Raw genomic sequence first — 20,178 nt, forward strand, 5'->3', positions numbered from 1 at the left:
CCTGTCCTCACCACTGTGCTGTGGTTGACTTTGCCAATGTATTTTTTTTTGTCATTTCATTGCACTGTGGCACTGAATAAAAATTGTGTATATAAGAATAAACAGGATTCATATTTTGCATACTCCATAAAGACCCTTAGCTTATTAGAATATATGATATGAATTTGAATTAATTTTTGCTCTTCAGTATGATGAATCCAGGTTTTTTGTTTTGTTTTTGCTGTTTTTATTTTTTTCCTTTTTTTAATTTTAGTTTTTTTAGTTCTAGACCTTGGGATAGTACCTTAACCAGTATTTCTGGTGTTGAGATGCTCTTGCTGTGTGAAAATACTTTTATTTGATTATCAGGCATTCTTGTTAAGTAAAATTTTGGATACCATAATAATTTTATCTTCTACCAAGTAATCTTTTTTTTGTAGAATACTAATGCACCATGCCTTTCTTTTTTATAAAAATTCCCTTTGCTAGTGTAATATTTATTTAAATCCTTAACATTTGATGGTTCTACTCTTATATATCCTATTCGTTTGTTGTAATACAAAATAGCCTTTTATCATAGTTGCTTGATTTTCTGAGTATATTAATGTCATCTGTAAATAATTTTACCTCATTCCTTCTAGCTTTATGCTCTTTACTGCCCTTTGAAACCTTAATAGCTAATGAATGGTATTTAATTAAAGTGATGATTGTGGTGTTTTCTTCTATTTTGTAAAGACTGTTATAATTTTTTTCATTAGCATTTTCTTTTTTCCTTTTTTTTTCTAAAATCTAATGTGTATGAGTATTTTGCCTTTATGTATGTCTATGCACCATGTATGTATGTGGTGCCTACAGAATCAGAAGAGGGTGTTGGATTCCCTGGATTTGGAGTTAGACACAATTATGAGCAGCCATATGGGTACTGGGAATTGAGCCTGAGTCCTGGAAAAGCAGCCAGTGCTCTTAACCATTGAGCTATGTCTTTTGCATTTTGTTTCTATTTTATTCAAGGGTTTTCACTTTTAAAATAAAGACTTATTGATTAGATTCAGAATTTATTTATATCAAGAATTAGATATTAGATGTTATTAGATAGCTTTTAGCATAAATGGAGGGAGGGGTTTATTTTTTATTTTATTTTTTGCTGCTTTTGTTTTGTTTGGTTTTTGATTCCTTAAAAACTGTTATGGTGCCCATGAGATGGCTCAGTGAGTAAAAATACTTGATAAGTAAGCATGAGGACCTGTGTTCAGTCCCTGGTATCCATAGTTGAAGGAGAGAACCAACTCTTGTCTGACCTGCCCAAGACATGATGCCACACGCATGGCTACTCTTTCATACATCATGTATATAGAGAGAGCTGCAATAATAGTAACAACAAAATTTAAATATTTTAAAGAACTATTTATAGATTAATTATGTTACTGACTGTTAATTAGTAATTTTTTAATATTAAAATATCTTTATGTTATAAAATAAACTCTACTTTGTATTCTGTAATATTCTGGCTTTTGCTATTTTAACTTTTTTCAATGTATTTATGCATATTGTAGAAATTTTTGGTTTGAATTATGTTAACATTTTTTGTTGTACTGTTTTTGTATAGGTTGTTTTTTTGTGTATATCTATGTGAGGGGTTGGACCCCTTACAACTGGAGTTACAGTTGAGAGCTGCCATGTGGGTGCTGGGAATTTTACCTGGGTCATCTGAAAGACCAGCCACTCCTCTTAACTGCTGAGCCATCTCTTCAGCCCCATATAAAATTTTAAAAAGAAAATTTTAAGCCGGGCAGTGGTGGCGCACACCTTTAATCCCAGCACTTGGGAGGCAGAGGCAGGCGGATCTCTGTGAGTTTGAGACCAGCCTGGTCTACAGAGCAAATTCCAGGACAGGCTCCAAAGCCACAGAGAAACCCTGTCTCAAACAAAAACAAACAAACAAACAAAAAACCTCCAGTTAATTTTATATTTATCTTTAAACATATATGCAGATACGGGAGTTTATTTTCATTAGTTTATAATAGTCACATGATATCTTTGCCTTTGATTATAAAATTTGAGTAATTAAAATAATCTTTCAGCTAACAGAAGATGATGTTCTTAATCATATTCTTTTTAAAACTATCTTTTTATAGGTGGTATTTTGGCATGATTTCTGTATCTGGAGTCTTCTCAGTTACTTTCTCTGTAATATTTGCCTATGTAGCTGACTTCACTCAAGAGCACGAAAGAAGTACTGCTTATGGATGGGTAAGATGGTGAACTTTTTGTTTGATTGTTTGTTTTGAAACAAAAACTTAAGTAGGCCAAGTTTACTTCAAACTTGGAATTTTCCTTTCATAATTTCTTGAGGGCTAGGGTTATATTTTTATATTGGCTAGTAATTTATTATATTGTGTAGCAATTTACCTGTCATAGGAATTTTTGTTATTTTGAGGTCTTAGGGCAGACTAGACTCAAACTCAGTGAGTATCTTAGGATCACCTTGAACTTCAGTTCCTCCTCCCTTCATTTCCAGAGTGCTAGGATTACAGGCATACACCATTATGTCCAGCTTGTAGACTTAAAAATTAGAGTAATTAATAGCATTCTGTTAAAAATTGACAAGAAATTGGTGTTTGAGATAACATCAGAAATAGATTTTAGAAATGTGAGAATCTCAACAATGTGTCTCAGGTACTCATTTGAGACATAACCTATAGAAAACAAAAGGTTGTTAATTTGGAAGATGGTGTTGAATAAATATCAAAAGTTATGAGGAATTTATTTTTTGATATTTTGACATTAGACAGTCGCATTTTCTTAGTCATGATAATGATATTATAGTTATGTATGAGAAGAAAGAACTATTAAAAGATGACAGCAGAAGCATTTTGGGCCAGAAGGGCAGTAGATCACATCTTTGCAAGTTAACTCCCCCCGTCACTTAAAAAAAAAAAAAAGACAGGGTTTGAGAGAGGATTTTGCCATGTAGCCTTGACTGCCAGGCTGGACTCTAACTCAGAGATCCACCTTCTGCAAAGTACTTTTAAATGGTTTAGAGATAAGATAGCATATACTCATATTGATGAGCAATTATAGACACATGTTCAGTATCTGGGATATATATGTATGTTGTAAAAAAAAAAAGTGATCTGGCTAGATATTGGAAAGTAGTAGGTTCAAGGAGGATAAGAGCCAGAAACCCAGATAATTACTCTCTATCTTGTACCCTTTTCTTTAAAATACTGCTTCTTAAAATAAAGTGCTCATTCCTGTTAACTGATTAAATGAGTAAATTCACTGATCAGTTTCCAACCTACAGGTAAGTTACTTCCATTCCACAAAACACATTATTTTATTGACTTCAGACACCCACAGTTAGCGTCTCTTTCCCTTATGACTACTATCTGCCCACTCTCTCCCTTCCCACCTCCTGTGAACATTATTCATGCATCATCCTAAATTGAAAGCACTGTGCATTACTGTTCAGGATAGAGGAAAAAGTGAATAGGAAGGCTTCGAAGAAGGAAACATTCAAAGTGGGCTGTAAGTGTCATGAAGAGCACCAAAATCCTATACCTCATAGAAGTGCAGCTTTCTTCTCCACCTTGTCTTATCATGCATGGAAAATGTCTATGGACATTAATTTCCTCACAATGTTATTAGACTATAAAAATGTGAATGGATACATGGAAACATAAAACTTGTACATATTTGATATATATACATCATATAATGTCTGACTGGTTAGACATTTTGTTTCCTTCAGGTTAAACATTTTTCCCTTTTTTTGTCTTTTAGTGTGTGTGTGTGTGTGTGTGTGTGTGTGTGTGTGTGTGTGTGTGTGTGTGTGTGTGTTTGTGTGAGCAACTACCATAACATGCTACTCTTCTATCATGTTCTGGGAATCACTCTGGTTACCAGGCCTGTGCAACAGGCATGCTGAGCCATGTTGTCAGCCCCATTTATTTTTTCCTTATGGTGGAATTTTCATAGCTGTTTATTTTTTGCTTTCAGTGGAAACACAATTTATAGTGCTTCTGTGCTAATTACAGAAAGGGTTTTGATAGTCACTAGTAGTGACTGTCACTTAATTACTTAATCTCTAGCTCAGTTTCTCATTGTAGATGACAATTAGGATTAGTGCTTACTCATGAGGCATGGCAAGAAGCCAGTGAGTGAACATCCTAGCTCATACAGTATCATTCTGAAGTACTAGCCCATCAGCTGCTGCAGCTCAGCAGTAGGCTACTGGGTTTGTCTCAGGCCTAGGTCTTTGCCAGTAATTCCCTTACAGCCTATCTAGCTTGCAGAGAATTTTCTGACGATTATTTCCAGGATGTGTTAATTAAATTCTAGAAGGTACTTTGATATCCAGTTTAGATTAAAATGTGCTTTCCTTTCTGGAACTCCTTCAGGAAACCAAGAAGGAGGTTCTTTAAGGGTCATAGCAATCAGTAATACTACTGGTAAGTTACTCCTCACTGCATCTGTAAATGAATCTATAAGATGATTTCATGACAACAGAGTCTTAATGAATGTTGTTGTGGGTTTCAATAATTTTAAACAAAATCTGCAAAAGTATTGTCCTTCTTAAGACATAAAATAGCCTACTTGGCAGTATGCTCAGGTGTTATGAGATGTGACCGCACAAAAACTTAACATTGTATCCATAACACTTGAGGATGGTACCCTAGTGCTCAAGTAACAACTGAAGACAGTACAGCACAGTTTCCATAGCTGTTTGCTTGTTTTTGCAATTTGTGGCAGTTATGTGGCTGCCTGGACTTTTTCAAATAAAATGGTAAGATCTCTGTCATTTTCACATACTAAATAACTAAGTTTCAGGAATTTTTATTTCCCAAACTAAAATTTTTCATATCTTTATTCTCCACTGCAAAAGTCTTTTTTCTATCATTTTTAGCTTTGAAAGCTTTTTAATGTAGCATTAGTTTTATATGTATTATGTTTTTATATTTAGTTGTGGGATAATAGGTGATACAAAAATGTCATTGCTTACCAGGAGTCATAATCAGATATAGTGATTTCTAGTGCTTCTTTTTAAATAGCATTTTTACTTAATCTTTTAAAATTTCATACATGTATATAATATATCTTGATCATATCCATCTCACACACTCCTAGAACCCCCATGATATCTTCTAATTTCATTTCACTCTTTATAGTGTTTTTTTCCTTAACTCACTAACTCCTTATGTGATTTTTTTTTTGTTTCTAATAGCATCTTCTAGTTTTAATAACTTATCAGCATGTTTTTGGTACTCTAATCTGCTTATAATTTAGAGAATGAATATTTACATTATATTTGTAAATGTAGAACATAGAGCTGCAGTGTAATAAGGCTTACTAGCTACTGCCCTAACCAGAAAGCTTTAACCCCTCCACAAATCTTTAATTTTCTTTTGTGTGTGTGTTGGTATGAGTGGTACTAATGATCACACCCAGTGTCCTGAGTATGCTAGCTAAATAGTCTATCACTTAGCTGTATATCCCCAGCCTTCATTCTTTTATTTTTATTAATGCAGTTATTTTGGTTATAGCTTTTTCTCTTAAAACCAGCTACCTTTTCCCCCCACTGTGTTAATGAAATAGTTATAAAGAGATAGATGGGTATGTGGGGAAATATACTGGTTTTGGATGAATCAGATACAGTACCTGAGAAATTTATAGATTTCATCATCAGTTCTTCAGAGATTTAGGGGTTTGGTTTTTTTTTTGTTTTGTTTTTTTGTTTTTTTGAGACAGTTTTATTATGTAGCTTAGACCTGGCCTTGAACTCAGAAGTCCTTTACCAACCTAAGTACTGTGATAACAGGAATGAACTACCATGCCTCATGCGAAGCAGGTGCATGCCACTGAGATAAAACCCCAGCCCTGAAGGAATTGTTTTAATACTCTTCTCTGTACATCTCTGTTTTCCAGTTAAACAGGCAAAACCAGTTGGTGTTTTATGAGGAAAACTCCTACACTGTTCATTTATATTGTACTTTAATTATAGCTCCCCAGAATATCTCCATTTAGTGGGTGAACATATTTTTAAGCAAAATTGCTTTCCTTCTCTTTTATTCTTAAAATTTGTGTGCAACACATTTGTCTTGCTGAATCCAGGAGAGGCGTCTTCAGAGATGGCTTAGCAGTTAAGAGCAGTTGTTCTTGTAGAGGACTGCTCATAACTATCCATTCCTCCAGTTCCTCTTCTGATCCCTGTGGGTACCAGGCATTCACTGAGGGAGGGGGATATCTGTAGCTATATACCTGCAGTAGGTGGGCCTCTGGGGGAGAGCATGCTCTCTCCACTGATGTTCATATTTAGGATCCTAAATGACTGTATTTTTTTCCCATAGGTCTCAGCTACCTTTGCAGCTAGTCTGGTTAGCAGCCCAGCCATTGGAACATACCTCTCTGCAAATTATGGAGACAGCCTTGTTGTGCTGGTAGCCACAGTGGTGGCTCTCCTAGACATCTGCTTCATTTTGGTAGCAGTTCCAGAATCTCTACCAGAGAAAATTAGACCTGCTTCCTGGGGAGCTCAGATTTCTTGGAAACAAGCAGACCCTTTTGCGGTAAATAAGACATGAAAATATTTACTTACTATATATTTCTTTTTACTGAGAAAAATAAGACTATATATACAGTCTCAAATATATATACCAACAGTTGTTGATTCATTTCTTTTACAGTAAAAGTAAAAAAAAAAAAAAAAAAACTTTCCTTACAAGTAAAGGGCTGAGAGACTGAGAAATACAGAACTAAGTTGTGAGACAAAATATTGCCCTCAAAGACATGGTTGTTTTTATCACTTAATAAAATGAATGAAGATAGTAGGAGAGGGATGTAGTAGGGAGTATATCACACTAACAAGAAATAGTGCTAGGAAAGTTTTGTACCTCTCTCTCTCTCTCTCTCTCTCTCTCTCTCCCTGTCATACCGACTTTTATAGAATAGTTGTAAACCACATTTTTTGAGTCAGGGTTTCTCCTGAACCTGGAACTCATCAATCTCGTAAGACTACCTGACCAGAAAGTTCCAAGGATCTTCCTGTCTTTGCCTCCCCAGGCATGCACCACAGTGCCTTGCTTTTTTATGTGCTGCAAATCAAACTTGACTCTTCATGCTTGTACAGCAGGCACTTTACCAACTGAGCCATCTCCCCAGTTCCTTAAAATTATTTTCTAAAATGATCACTCAGAGTACTTCCTGGAGATCTTGCCTGTTCCTCTTATGTGTTAGTTATATTGTCAGATGGTGAGCAAGGAGTTTGAGGGAGGAAACAGGAATGGGCTAGAGAGCCTGCAAGCTACTTATCTATATATGTATGTGATAAGTATGTTTGTATATGTATTTATCCCTTGTAGTGATCAAGTTACATGTAGAAACTTCTCTGTAAAACAGAACTACTGTGGCTTATTTTTCAGGGCAGCTATAAGGTCTCCAATTAACATGTGTAAGTTAACTGATCTAATGTCTTGTGTAGCAAGGTTTTAGTAGACATTAGTTGTTTTGGTATTGATTATATAAAGTTTATAGATGATGACCTAAAAGTTGTGTGACACTTGTCACTCTCTTCAAATAAAAGTTTTAGGATGTACCAAGTGTCTTCCTGGTTTCAGGCAACTTGACTATCAATAACTTGAAGAATAGAGTGATTTTATGTATAGTGAAAACTATGGAAGAGGTGAAAAGGAAGATCAGAATATCAAGTTTATCCTCAGCTGCATACACGTTTGAGCCCAGCCTTAGCTACATGAGACTTTGTGTTAAAAAAAGAAAGAAAACCTTGTAATTAAAATCATATAAAAGAAGTTACTTTACAAATCCAGAGAGATAATTGATTTTTCTAAGAAGGTTTGGTAGAAACATTTTTTCAGGGCCTGTTTATAGGTTGTTCAAGATATCTTGACAGATATATATATAAATAGTGAAGCCAGTGTCACAAGAACACTGACATTTGTGTTTTTGCTCTCTACTTATTCCCAGTCCTTAAAGAAAGTTGGAAAAGATTCTACAGTCTTACTCATCTGCATCACAGTGTTTCTCTCATACCTTCCTGAAGCTGGACAATATTCCAGCTTTTTTCTCTATCTCAGGCAGGTGAGTAGTCCCTAGTAGCCTTCTAACATATAGATATCAAAGACTGAGAGTTGTCTAAGATAGGTTGGAGAAACCATTGTAGAAAAGGAAATGTGAATTTATTTCTAGAGACGTCACAAAGCAGGGCATATAATGGCCTCATGAGTAACTGGAGCGACAGGTGTGGGTGGCCATGCCTACCTTCTTGCTGTGAGGCAAGGGTGTTGCTTATATCTAGGATTTAAGAACACAGTAAGATATCTACTTTGGAAAATTTCCTTTAAAATAGAGAATTATCAGAAACAAAACTCTGAGCCTTTTTATTCTGAAAACCTGGTTAATTGGCCTAGAATTTGCTGAGCAGACCAGGCTAACTTACAGAAATCTACCTACCTTTGTCTCCTGAGTGCTGGGATTAAAGTCATCCACCACCAAATCTGAGACCCTTGTCTAAAATAGCATTTATAGTGAACAATGTGGGATTTCTCTCTGTATGGTGAGAATATGTTTTATTATCATTGGTTAATAAAACAATGTTGTAATTAATATAGTTTTATGTGATTATTTGGGTCTGGGCAGCTGGGAAACTAAAGTGCAGTCTCCATTTACATTGAACCAAATTAAGAGAAGATACAGAGCTGTCATATCTCTTACCAACAGTTGCACGCTGGTACCAAAGGGATTCATTTGGTACGGTTTATGAGCCTATATATTTTTATAAAGGAGCACCACTCAATTTGTACTTTGTGATAAGTTCACTCTTGGCATTGCTTACATGTTTTAGCAGTTATGCATAAAGCTGATAATAGGCTGCCTTCACCTCCTTTAATGCTGAAATTATAGGCATGAGCTATACCACCTGGTCCAGATTTTGTAATTGAATATGATTAGGTTGTAACAGAAGACCCAGAGGTTCTAACACTAGTAATTTATTATTTAATTGTGATTGGGTGGGAGATGCTCATTTATGAAGTAAGAAGACTATTTAAAGTTATTTTTAGTATTTTCCTGTATTATAGAATTTCAGTAGAAGACAAAGTAATGTATCCTTTTAAAAATTATTAATCCTTTTATAGTTACTGTTGCAGTTGGAGGTTTAGAGGCCATTGCCAGTCAGACTTGGCTGTTTACTTAATAGAAGTATATAGGAGCTTTCACAGCACACCTACTGCTGGAGCATACCTCGAAGTCTAATATAATTCATCTTCAGTGGGGTCTGGCATCCTCTTGTTCTCTTTTCTCCCCTTCTTTCCTTTTCTCTGTTGCTCACATAATTTTAAAATACAACCGGACTCAAGAGCCACTGACTTCGCTGATGGTCCAGTTCTACCTTGGCAACAGTAAAAGTCAAGTTGCTTTCTTTTACACTCTCTTTATTGTGCTCTCATTGTCTCCACACTGGGGCAGACTAATTAAGAGAGGGAATACTAAACAGTAGGCATAATAAAATTTTCAAAAAATTCAGTTTGTGCTTACTTATAACTATTTTATGTCACGTTTAACTATAAATTTTGGGTTAATTTTTTCAGCTTCTACCTACTGCTTTTATGAACTTCCCTCAGCTATTTTCTCCTGTTAGTTTTAATAGGGAAAAAACAATTTCTTATTAATTATATCTCTAATAGCTCTTATTACAAAAGTGATTTTTTATTTGTTTTTTCTCATTTCTACAGGTCATAGGTTTTGGATCTGTGAAAATTGTGGCATTCATAGCTATGGTAGGAATTCTGTCAATTGTGGCTCAGGTGAGTGTTTTTTACAACATGTGGATTAAAAAGGCAAAGCTTCCCACCCCGCCCCCCCCCAATCCTGATAACCTCAGTTCTATAAGAAGCCAAGGATACAAGTTTCAAAGAGTTCCTCCACACTGTTGCCTCAGCCGCTTAACTCCTGCTGTAACACACCTTGCTCATGTAGAGAACCACTGAATTCAGGAAGCTGATAGGGACACAACTCACGGAACTGGTTGTACATATAATACTGAAGTCCTTAGGATTCAGTAGAACTTCATACAGATTTCATTAGGATGTTATTTGTAATTTGTGCTGGATCCATTCTTCTTACTCACTGCCAAAACAACTGGGTTAACAGGATGGCGAAATGACTTGGTCAGAGAAGCTTATTGCCAAGCAATGACCTGAGCCATGGTAGAAGGAGAAAACTGACTCCTGCAAATTGTCCTCTGACTTCCGCATACATGCTGGGACATGTGTATACACATGTAATAAATAGGTATAAAAACTATTTTAAAGGAAAATAAAGTAACCAGATACAGCAAAATTAACCAGTGGAATGTGAAAATTAATTAGAAATAAGTGTCTTCTAGATACTGCTGTCTCCAGGACTAAACAAACAAGGATCAGCATATTAGAGAGTAAATAGCAGTGCATTCTTTCCAACCTATTATAATTTCAATCTAGAAAGGCAAGAATATTGTCCTCCTATGCTTCAGGGACAGTCACTATAGCTTATGTGGATTGCCCAGAGACTGTTCCCTCGAAATGGCCAGGCTACTTGTTCTTCTGTGATTAACTCTCTGCAGAGGAAATGAGAAGTCTGGGAAACTAACTAGTCCTACCAAATGAGAGAATGAATACATAGAAGCAAACTATTTCTTTGCTGTTTTTGTTTTAACTGTTGGAACATGTTAGCAAATTATGTTAAACTTCTAAGTCGATTATGATGTTCTTTTGTTTTTTTATATTAACCTTAATTGTTTGCCCATAGGTGTCTTTATCTTCCTTTTTGTACTGTCCCTACAAGTTATATTTAACATAATATATATTTATTAAAAATGAAGCTCTTATCATTCTTGATTTTGTGAAATTGTTAACTACAAGAGAATAGTAAACCTTGATGAACATTTACAGGTGTGGAATTCTGCTGAACATTAAGTGCTTGTTGACATTTCTCCAAAGAAGGCTAAGGTGTGATCCTCTCAGTCATGATAACTGCAGTGCAGCTGTATTAACCTTTTGGGAGGGACTAGAGGAACACCAGTTAGACAGGCTTTTCTGGAAGGAAATCAAAGGCCCTAAGCCCCAGATCAGCACTAGAGTCCTTGAACTCCACCCCTGAAGAGTTATCACAACTGCCTGCCACTCACACATACACACACATACACACCCGGGCTGGCACCCAGTTCGCGAGCTTCGGGCAAGGGGCTGGAGGTTAAAATACACAGACACACACAGACAGAGAGACAGCAACATGGGTCATCCCTGAATTCCCCAAGAATGCCCCCTTTATTGTGTTCAGGGGCAGATTATATAGAGATAGCCGTGCCCCAGCCAAACCCACCAGAAACCACTCTCCTGCCATCTGGAACTCCTGAAGGTCTCGTGCTCAGAGCAGCTGTAGGCACTCAGATCAGGGGATTACAAGAAATTCAGGATCTGGGGTCTCACTGCTCCCAACAACTGCCTGCTCTTGGGGCTTATAACCAGACATATGTACCCTTAAAAGACTTTGGCCATCAATGAGTGGATTTCACCAAAAGAGCTTATGCTCTGAATTTGAGTTTGTGATCAAATTCATGTGTGCTCATATGGCTTCTGAGAGTTATCCTCTTTGCCTTACAGACAGTCTTCCTTAGCAAATTGATGAGATCACTAGGGAATAAGAATACTGTCCTCCTTGGCTTGGGTTTCCAGATGCTCCAACTTGCCTGGTATGGTTTTGGATCTCAGGCCTGGTAAGCTTCCCTTGATTCACATATTATCAAAACAAACAAGCAAAAAGCAGTGAATATTAACAGATATAATGAGTCTTAAAGGAGCTAAGGCTATTTGACTATTTTTTTTTAAAAAGGGGGTTGTCTCACTCGTTTGTATTTAGCACTTCATGCTTGGGCAGGAGTGGAGCTAGAAGATTTGAGATGTCTTGTAAAGATTTCACTAGTTCTGGAGTCATTGCTTAATTGAATGTGTGTTGTCATCTCCCAGCCCTCCAATACAGTCCTCGTTCACTCGTGATCTCCCCACTCACACTCTCTCCGTTCCCTTTTTTGAGGGTGGGTAGATTTGTGTATTTTTGAAACAATCAAATATTGTAGCCCAGACTGGCCTTAGACTTGCTTCAGTTCTCCTGCCAAGGCCACCTGAATGCTGGTATTACAGGTTTGAGCCACCATGGCTGACTTTGTGTACACATTCTCTTTTAATTGTTGGATAATATCATACATGTATATATGTTTTGATCACTTTCCCCTAACTTAATGTGATCCTTTGTTTTTAAACCCACTGTGTCCACTTGGTACTATTTGTATATGTAGAGATATAGACATCTACTGGATCATGAGTAATTTCTTAGGGTCTGCATTCCTGAAGAAAACTGAAAAATCCCCCTCCCATTTCCCCAGAAGCCACCAGTTGTCCACAGCTCCTCTGCCTGAGGTGGGACTTCATAAGCACCTCTCCACTCATACTGGTATTTTGGCTGCTGCAAGTTCGTGTGTGCAACTGTGCTGTCAAATCTAGCAAATACTGCTTCTCTGAATATGTCCACTACTTCTGGCTGTTAAAATCTTCCAACTTAACTCTTTGAATGGTCCCTGAGCCTTGTGGGAAGGAGGTTTGATATAGATGTTCCATTTAGAGCTGAACTCTGTGGTCTCTTAATCCCTATACTTCTGCTTCTTAAGTACATTTACCCACTTTCAGGATATGACATATAGTCAAAACAAAAAGACACTAAATAACAACAGATTACAGCATGCTTTGCTGGTACACTTAGGCAGTAATTTAACTATCATAAAATAAATCATTTGATGAACACTAATATGTTCTTCAAGGTCATGTGAGTATCCTGCATCAATTTTCTTTAAGTATTCATATTTTAGCTTCCTATAAATGGGAAGAAAGGTCAAATTAAGACCTACTGATTAAAAAAAAGAACAGGAAGTCTTGAGTTCCATTCTCCTGTATGGCAAGTGTCCTTGTGTACCTTATTGCCAGATACTGCAGAGTCTCAGTTTCCATTGTAGACATGAATTAGTCCTCATTTGCTCATTTGCATTCATAAATGGAGCTATTAGAAATGCTTTGTTGATTAGAGATTAGTTGGGAAGCAGATATGAAATTCTGAATTTCATTTCATATGAATCATTTGTTTTATGTTACATTTTGCCTAAGATTAAGTTGATGATTCAGTTTTTTTTGGTGGGGGGGTTTGTGAACTCTGGTTCAGTATCTGGCTAGTCTAGTCAAACCACTTTATAAAGTGTTAAAAAGACTTTATGATAATAAGATTTTTTAAATATCAATAAAGACCACCCCAAAGGAAGTACATTATCATGACTTTTTTTTCCACTGAGAAAAGGACAAAGGTCTGAAGCAGTCTTTGTTTATTCATTTTACAACAGACAGTGCTATCAAGCCTGACAGACCACACAGCCCAAGGACATTGTGAAAGATGAATTTTCAAGAAATGTAGAAAGTTAGTGACAGGTGCAGATGGAGATGTGGTGTTTATTTAAAACAATAAAAGAATAGACATCCTTTTAAGAACTTGTGCCTACACTTGGAAATGACAGTGGGGCAACCTGGGAGAAGAGACTTTTGAAAGAGGAAATAAAATATTTTTTGATCTGCATCCCAGTCTGTGGGTCAGTATTAGTATGGATTCTTTTTACAGAGAGACTTACTTTGTAGCCCAGACTGGCCTTGAATTCATGCTGCTTTTGCCTGAGCCTTTTGGATGCTGAAATTGCTAAAATTACTTAAAAAACTATACCTTGTCCAGGAAATCCATTTTTAAAGAGTGAAAAATAAATAAAGTGGAACATGAGGTAATACAAAACATTTGCACTGTTGCCACTGATTAAAAGTACCTTAAAACCTTCTTACAGCCTTCTTTAATCTTTTCAGGATGATGTGGGCAGCAGGAACTGTGGCTGCCATGTCCAGCATTACATTCCCAGCAGTCAGTGCCCTCATCTCTAGGAATGCAGAGTCAGATCAACAAGGTGAGATTTGTACCCTTGTTCCTTCAGCTGGAACTTCTCTTTCCTGAAGTATGAAATCCTGCATCCTCCATAACAATAACAGTTGACAGCAGTGGGCCCCTGTCATAGGAGCTTATCTGCTTATTTTGTCAAATACAGAAATTCTGTTTTCCTCCTTGCTCACGCTCAGACTTTTAACAATCCAGACTCAACCATTCAGGTTATTAGTAATAGTTAGAAATAGAAAACATCCATTTCTAGTTTCATTTCTGATTACATTGTCATCAGAATTAACCGGTTTATAATCTTATTTCAATAGATTTCTATTAAATAATAATAGCAAATTAACAATGTAATATCCCCTTAGTCACTAAAAGTTAACTTGAAATAATTCAGTCTCAGGGGCTTAATTTAAGAAAGGGATCTTTGAAGAGATGAAGAAAATTCTGGTTAGTAATTGGAGATAGGGAGCGATGACATGACTTAGAATTGCTGTGCAGAAAGCAGACTTTATTCTTCCTCTGTGTGTTTCCTTTTCAGCCAGTTCTGATACCAGAATTAACCCTTTTTTCCTCCATCTTCTAATGGCCTACCCTACCATAGTCAGGAAGTAGAAGATTTTATCTCATTTATTGTTTTTTATTTTCATTTAGTTGTAAATATTCATTATAATATTCATTTGTGTTACAGGAAAATGGAAAATTTGTGTATGTGTATGAAACAACACAAATGTACATAGTGATTTGGTTTGATTTGATGCCAGTATAAACCCAATACCTTGAATATACTAGGCTACACCTCTATCCCTAAAGGAAAATGTTTTTAAATTTGTAAGAGGACTTTTAAAATTTTCAACAAAAATTAAATTTTAAAAGATAGTTTATTTATTATCATTACACCTGTTTTCCCACATAATGAGTTTGCTGTATGAGTAAGTTGTATCCATCCTTAGATTTATGGACTTAAGTGACATCCTTTGTGTTATCACCATTAACTGCAGTAACTTAGCTGGGTATGAATACTATTATACTTGCCTATTTTTGATTTACAAAAATATACATTTCATATGATTCAAACCCATGTTTTGCTTACCATATTAGAAAGTTGATGCTTCCAGAATTTTTGAGTGGACGTCTGCACGAGATGGAAGGTTGCAGATGACAACCCTGGGCCAGGCGGAGCCTCTTTGTACTCACATGTGGCCAAGGAGGTCTGAATGGAGAACATACTTTTATTGTACATGAACAACTAAATGAGCTAAGAAGGAAGTCTTAGCCCATAGAAAAATTGAAATTACATGATAAGGAAATAATTATTTAATATTTTCTTATTTCTCATTAAATGGTAGATCTAGTTCAAAAGGTTTTCAGAAACTGAATTCAATTTTTTCCTTGTAGACCTTCACACAGAGAATACTGACTACTAAATAGACATAATGCGACCAAGAAAACATTTGTATAATGAATGACAATATCATGATGAACTCTAATGACTGTAACAGATGCTATAGATAATTAGCCTAAACTATGATGGCTCAGTCCAGCCAAGTCTGTCTTAATGATGGAGTGTCCTAGATAAGCTCTATATGTGAGGCACTTTTCTGAGAGACTGACTCCCTTCTCATTGTGATCTAGGGGTTGCCCAGGGGATCATAACAGGAATACGAGGACTTTGTAATGGCCTAGGGCCAGCACTGTATGGCTTCATATTCTACCTGTTCCATGTTGAACTGAACGAATTGGGCCCAGACTTGAATTCTGATGATGATCCCTTACAGGTAATTTGGTGATCTGTGTTATAATAATGGTTATCTTTGATTATAGCATAATCTTGTGGCTTTAGATTCCTATTTATTCTTTATCATTGCATTTGACAGCAGCAGCTCATTGCTTGGGATCAGAAAGGGCTCATAACAGATTAAACGTCTTATATGAAAAAGTGTCTGTACCTTATTTAGATCCTCTTTTCACCTAGTCACTATGAATAGTATGCTATTATCTGGCTAAATTTAATCTAAATAAAATATAAAATTACCTAAAAATTTAGCTTAAGGGACTTAGTATATAGCTTAGTTGGTAGGTGCTTGCCTAAAATGTACAAAACTTAAAAGAAGTGTGATAGTACATGATTGTAACTCTAGCAATCAGAAGGTAAAGGCAGAAGATCTTAAGTTCAGGGTCATTCTTAGCTACATAAGTATGAGGCCAGCCTGGGATACAACAGACTCTGTCTTTACAAAAAAAAACTTACTAAAAAGCTACTGTGCTTCTGTTTTTTAAAAGATAAACATTTATACAGAGTTCTGTACAAATCTGAAATTATTAATATTCATATGTAGAAATGTATGATCTGAGGTAACGAGATTACAGAAAGAAAATTACTGCTTTTGTAAGTATATAGGGTAGGTTCTATTAATTAGAAATAATATAAAAAGCAGTGATTTGTTGCCCTGAGTTATTTTCCAAACATTAATCTCTATTAGAATTTGCCTTGATTAATGAAATACAGGCCTATTAAAACAATTAGCTAGACTTTTCAAAAAATCATTTAAAACTAGCTTGTAATTTTAAAAAAGATCCTAACCATGCTGGGTATGTTAATGCATGTCTTATGATCCTAACATTTGGGAGATATTAGCAGAAGGGTTGTGATGTCAAGGCTACTCTGAACTAAATAGCACAAGACTCTGTCTTTAAAAAAAAAAAACAAATAGAAAAATAAATAAATAAATACTTAACTAACTTCTGTCTTCATTTGTTTTTTTATATCCATCAGGGAGCTTTTATCCCAGGCCCACCATTTTTATTTGGAGCATGTATAGTTCTTATGTCTTTTCTGGTTGCCTTATTCATCCCTGAATACCGTAAAACCGGTGGAGTTCAAAAACATAACATCAGTAGCAGCCCAAGCACTCCCCCTGAACGGGGCTGTGATGAGGACATTGAGCCATTACTGCAAGACAGCAGCATCTGGGAGCTCTCCTTTGAAGAGCCTGGAAATCAGTGCACTGAACTATAACCCAGCAGTACCCAGCAGTAAGGGAGGTTCTGCAGACACCGTCTGGGAGCCGTGGAGGAAGCTGTACCACCTGGAGACTTCATGGTGCTGGAGGGGCAATGCTAACAGCATCCTTTGGGCCAATTTTAATAAGTTACTCTTTCATGCCTTTACCCTTCACTCTTCTGCCTCTTTCTGTTCCTTTACTCCCATTCTTTTTCTTCCTGTTTATATATTCCAAGAAAGATTGAAAATGTTTCACAGAAATATGAAACTCTCAAGGTCATATGGAATCAAGACTTTAAATCTTTAATAAGAAAATCATGTCTGGCAGGAAAGGTTACCTTTTCTTCAGTAACTAGAAGGAGAGTGACAGAAGTTTTTCTGTTCCCTTTTTGGTAGAAGGTATGAGACAAGAGTGTTAATTGCCTTCTTTCATTCTTTCTGTGAATTATTCCTCTTAGTCTATAGGTGTTGATGAGTGGCCATTCTAAAGAGTCACTTGGTATCAGGGATCTACTGACTTTGTCCAAAGGTTAAGTAAAAACCTAGTTTTGCTTTCCCTTTCATTTTTTTTATTTCTTAAGCTTCTTGAAAACAAACCTTAATAGTGTGTGGGCCAATGATTACCTTTATTAGATAAAGAAAATCTTTCTTAGAAAATTCAAATAATGTTGAACAAGCAGAACAGATTCTTGGTATACAAAATAATTTTACAGAAGAAGAAGAAAAAAAATCAAGCCTGTAGCCCAGCTACTTACAGATTTTAACAGGAGGATTGAAATTTGAGGCTAGCCTTGGCAACATACTAAGATTCTATTTCAAAGCTAAACAACCAACCATGAAGCATTCTAGTTTTTGTTGTTTTAACAATTTGAACATTCCTACAAGGTGATGAGAGTAACAGCAGAGAATGCTCCTTCCTGTATCTCCTGTGTCCTACTTCCATTTCCTCATCATACTCCTGCCTTAACTGTTAATGTAGAATATGTTTGTTTTCAACCAATCTGTATCTCAGTCTGTTTTTCTGAATTTAGAATCTCATGGGAATGCACACATCAAATTCCTTTAAAAATTATGAAGGTTAGTGAAGCTCAGTTTCATGATAAGTATCTTGCTTATTTTTGAGATGTTTTATGGACAAAGAAAACTTTACAGATTTTATATTTTGCTGCACAGTAAATGGACCACTAACTAGGGTCTATCTTTAACAAAGCACTCCTTTGAAAGTTTTATAGGTATGAAAACATGTAGATATTTGTAAGGATTTTAATTTTTTGATGGGGTGCTGTGTAAATCTTGTATTTATAAATAATGAAGGTATTGACAGAAAAAAATATATACAACTTTTATAAAGGATTGTGTACTGACTGAATACATTTAAAGGAAAATATATTTTGAAGCCTGTTCTGCCATGAACAGATATAACATATCTTTTTACTATGCTGTTGGTTTTTAGGTTAAGCTTCCTAATGCATAATAAATTTTCAATGGATACTTAAATGTCTTAAAAAACAAGTTCTGTCATTGCTTTTTTGGGTTCTTTTTTGGGTAGCTGTCAATATAACTGAGTTAGTAATCCTTCAGCTAATTAAGTTTTTTAATTAAAAGTTTTTTTTTTTTATTTTTAGTTCCTATTTTTTTCTTTTTTTTATTGAGAAAAAAACAATTTCCGCCTCCTCCCAGCCTCCCACTCCTCCCCCCCCACTCCTCTCCCCGTCCCCCCACTCTTCTCCCTCTCCCCCTACTCCTCTCCCCCTCCCTCTCAAGTCTGAAGAGCAGTCAGGGTTCCCTGCCCTGTGGAAAGTCCAAAGTCCTCCCCCTCCATCCTGGTCTAGGAAGGTGAACATCCAAACTGCCTAGGCTCCCACGAAGCCAGAACATGAAGTAGGATCAAAACCCAGTGCCATTGTCCTTGGCTTCTCAGCAGCCCTCATTGTCTACCATATTCAGAGAGTCCGGTTTTATCCCCTGCTTTTTCAGTCACAGTCCAGCTGGCCTTGGTGAGCTCCCAATAGATCAGCCCCACTGTCTCCGTGGGTGGGTGCACCCCTTTTGGTTCTGACTTCCTTGCTCATCTTCTCCCTCCTTCTGTTCCTCATTGGGACTTTGGGAACTCAGTCCAGTACTCCAGTGTGGGTCTTCACCAACCCCTCAACAGACAAAGGTCTGATCTCCAAAATATATAAAGAACTCAAGAAACTAGACTTTAAAATGCTAATTAACCCAATTAAAAAATGGGGCACTGATCTGAACAGAGAATTCTCAGCAGAGGAAGTTCAAATGGCCAAAAGACACTTAAGGTCATGCTCAACCTCCTTAGCGATCAGGGAAATGCAAATCAAAACAACTTTGAGATATCATCTTACACCTGTCAGAATGGCTAAAATCAAAAACACCAATGATAGCCTCTGCTGGAGAGGTTGTGGAGGAAGGGGTTCCCTCATCCATTGCTGGTGGGAATGCAAACTTGTGCAACCACTTTGGAAAGCAGTGTTTCAGTTTCTCAGGAAATTCGGGATCAACCTACCCCTGGACCCAGCAATACCACTCTTGGGAATATACCCAAGTGATGCCCGATCATATGACAAGGGCATTTGTTCAACTGTGTTCATAGCAGCATTATTTGTAATAGCCAGAACCTGGAAACAACCTAGATGCCCTTCAGTGGAAGAATGGATGAAGAAAGTGTGGAATATATACACATTAGAGTACTACTCAGCGGTAAAAAACAATGACTTCTCAAATTTTGCATGCAAATGGATGGAAATAGAAAATACTATCCTGAGTGAGGTATCCCAGACCCAAAAAGATGAACATGGGATGTACTCACTCATAATTGGTTTCTAGCCTTAAATAAAGGTCAGTGAGTCTATAATTGGATATCCTAAAGAAGCTAAATAAGAAGGTGAACCCAAAGAAAAACATATAGCTATCCTCCTGGGTAGGGGAAGTAGACAAGATTGCCAGGCAAAAAATCGGGATCTTAAGGGTGGGGTGGGAGGAGGGTAAGGGGAGATGGGGAAAGAAAAGTGAGAAGGGTAGGATGGGGAGAACTTGGGGCAATGGGATGATTGGGATAAAGGAAGGTTGGATAGGGGAGCAGGGAAGCACATATCTTAATTAAGGGAGCCATCTTAGGGTTGGCAAGAGACTTGGGCCTAGAGGGGCTTCCAGGTGCCCAA

At 36.6% G+C, this 20,178-nt stretch overlaps 1 protein-coding gene across 1 annotated transcript in view; it reads left to right on the forward strand.

The window, feature by feature from the left end:
- The window catches only part of Slc71a2 (solute carrier family 71 member 2), a 40,143-nt gene extending 21,529 nt beyond the window's left edge, over positions 1-18,614 (forward strand). The window contains exons 5-12 of the mRNA XM_075969344.1: positions 2,115-2,229; positions 6,327-6,545; positions 7,960-8,073; positions 9,726-9,797; positions 11,634-11,746; positions 13,920-14,017; positions 15,631-15,773; positions 16,772-18,614. Coding sequence (XP_075825459.1) covers positions 2,115-2,229; positions 6,327-6,545; positions 7,960-8,073; positions 9,726-9,797; positions 11,634-11,746; positions 13,920-14,017; positions 15,631-15,773; positions 16,772-17,014 — 1,117 coding nt within the window. The 3' untranslated portion in view covers positions 17,015-18,614. The remainder of the gene's footprint in view (positions 1-2,114; positions 2,230-6,326; positions 6,546-7,959; positions 8,074-9,725; positions 9,798-11,633; positions 11,747-13,919; positions 14,018-15,630; positions 15,774-16,771) is intronic.
- Positions 18,615-20,178: the final 1,564 nt, after the last annotated feature.

Source organism: Microtus pennsylvanicus, chromosome 4 (genome assembly GCF_037038515.1).
Source record: "Microtus pennsylvanicus isolate mMicPen1 chromosome 4, mMicPen1.hap1, whole genome shotgun sequence".
Taxonomy (NCBI): domain Eukaryota; kingdom Metazoa; phylum Chordata; class Mammalia; order Rodentia; family Cricetidae; genus Microtus; species Microtus pennsylvanicus.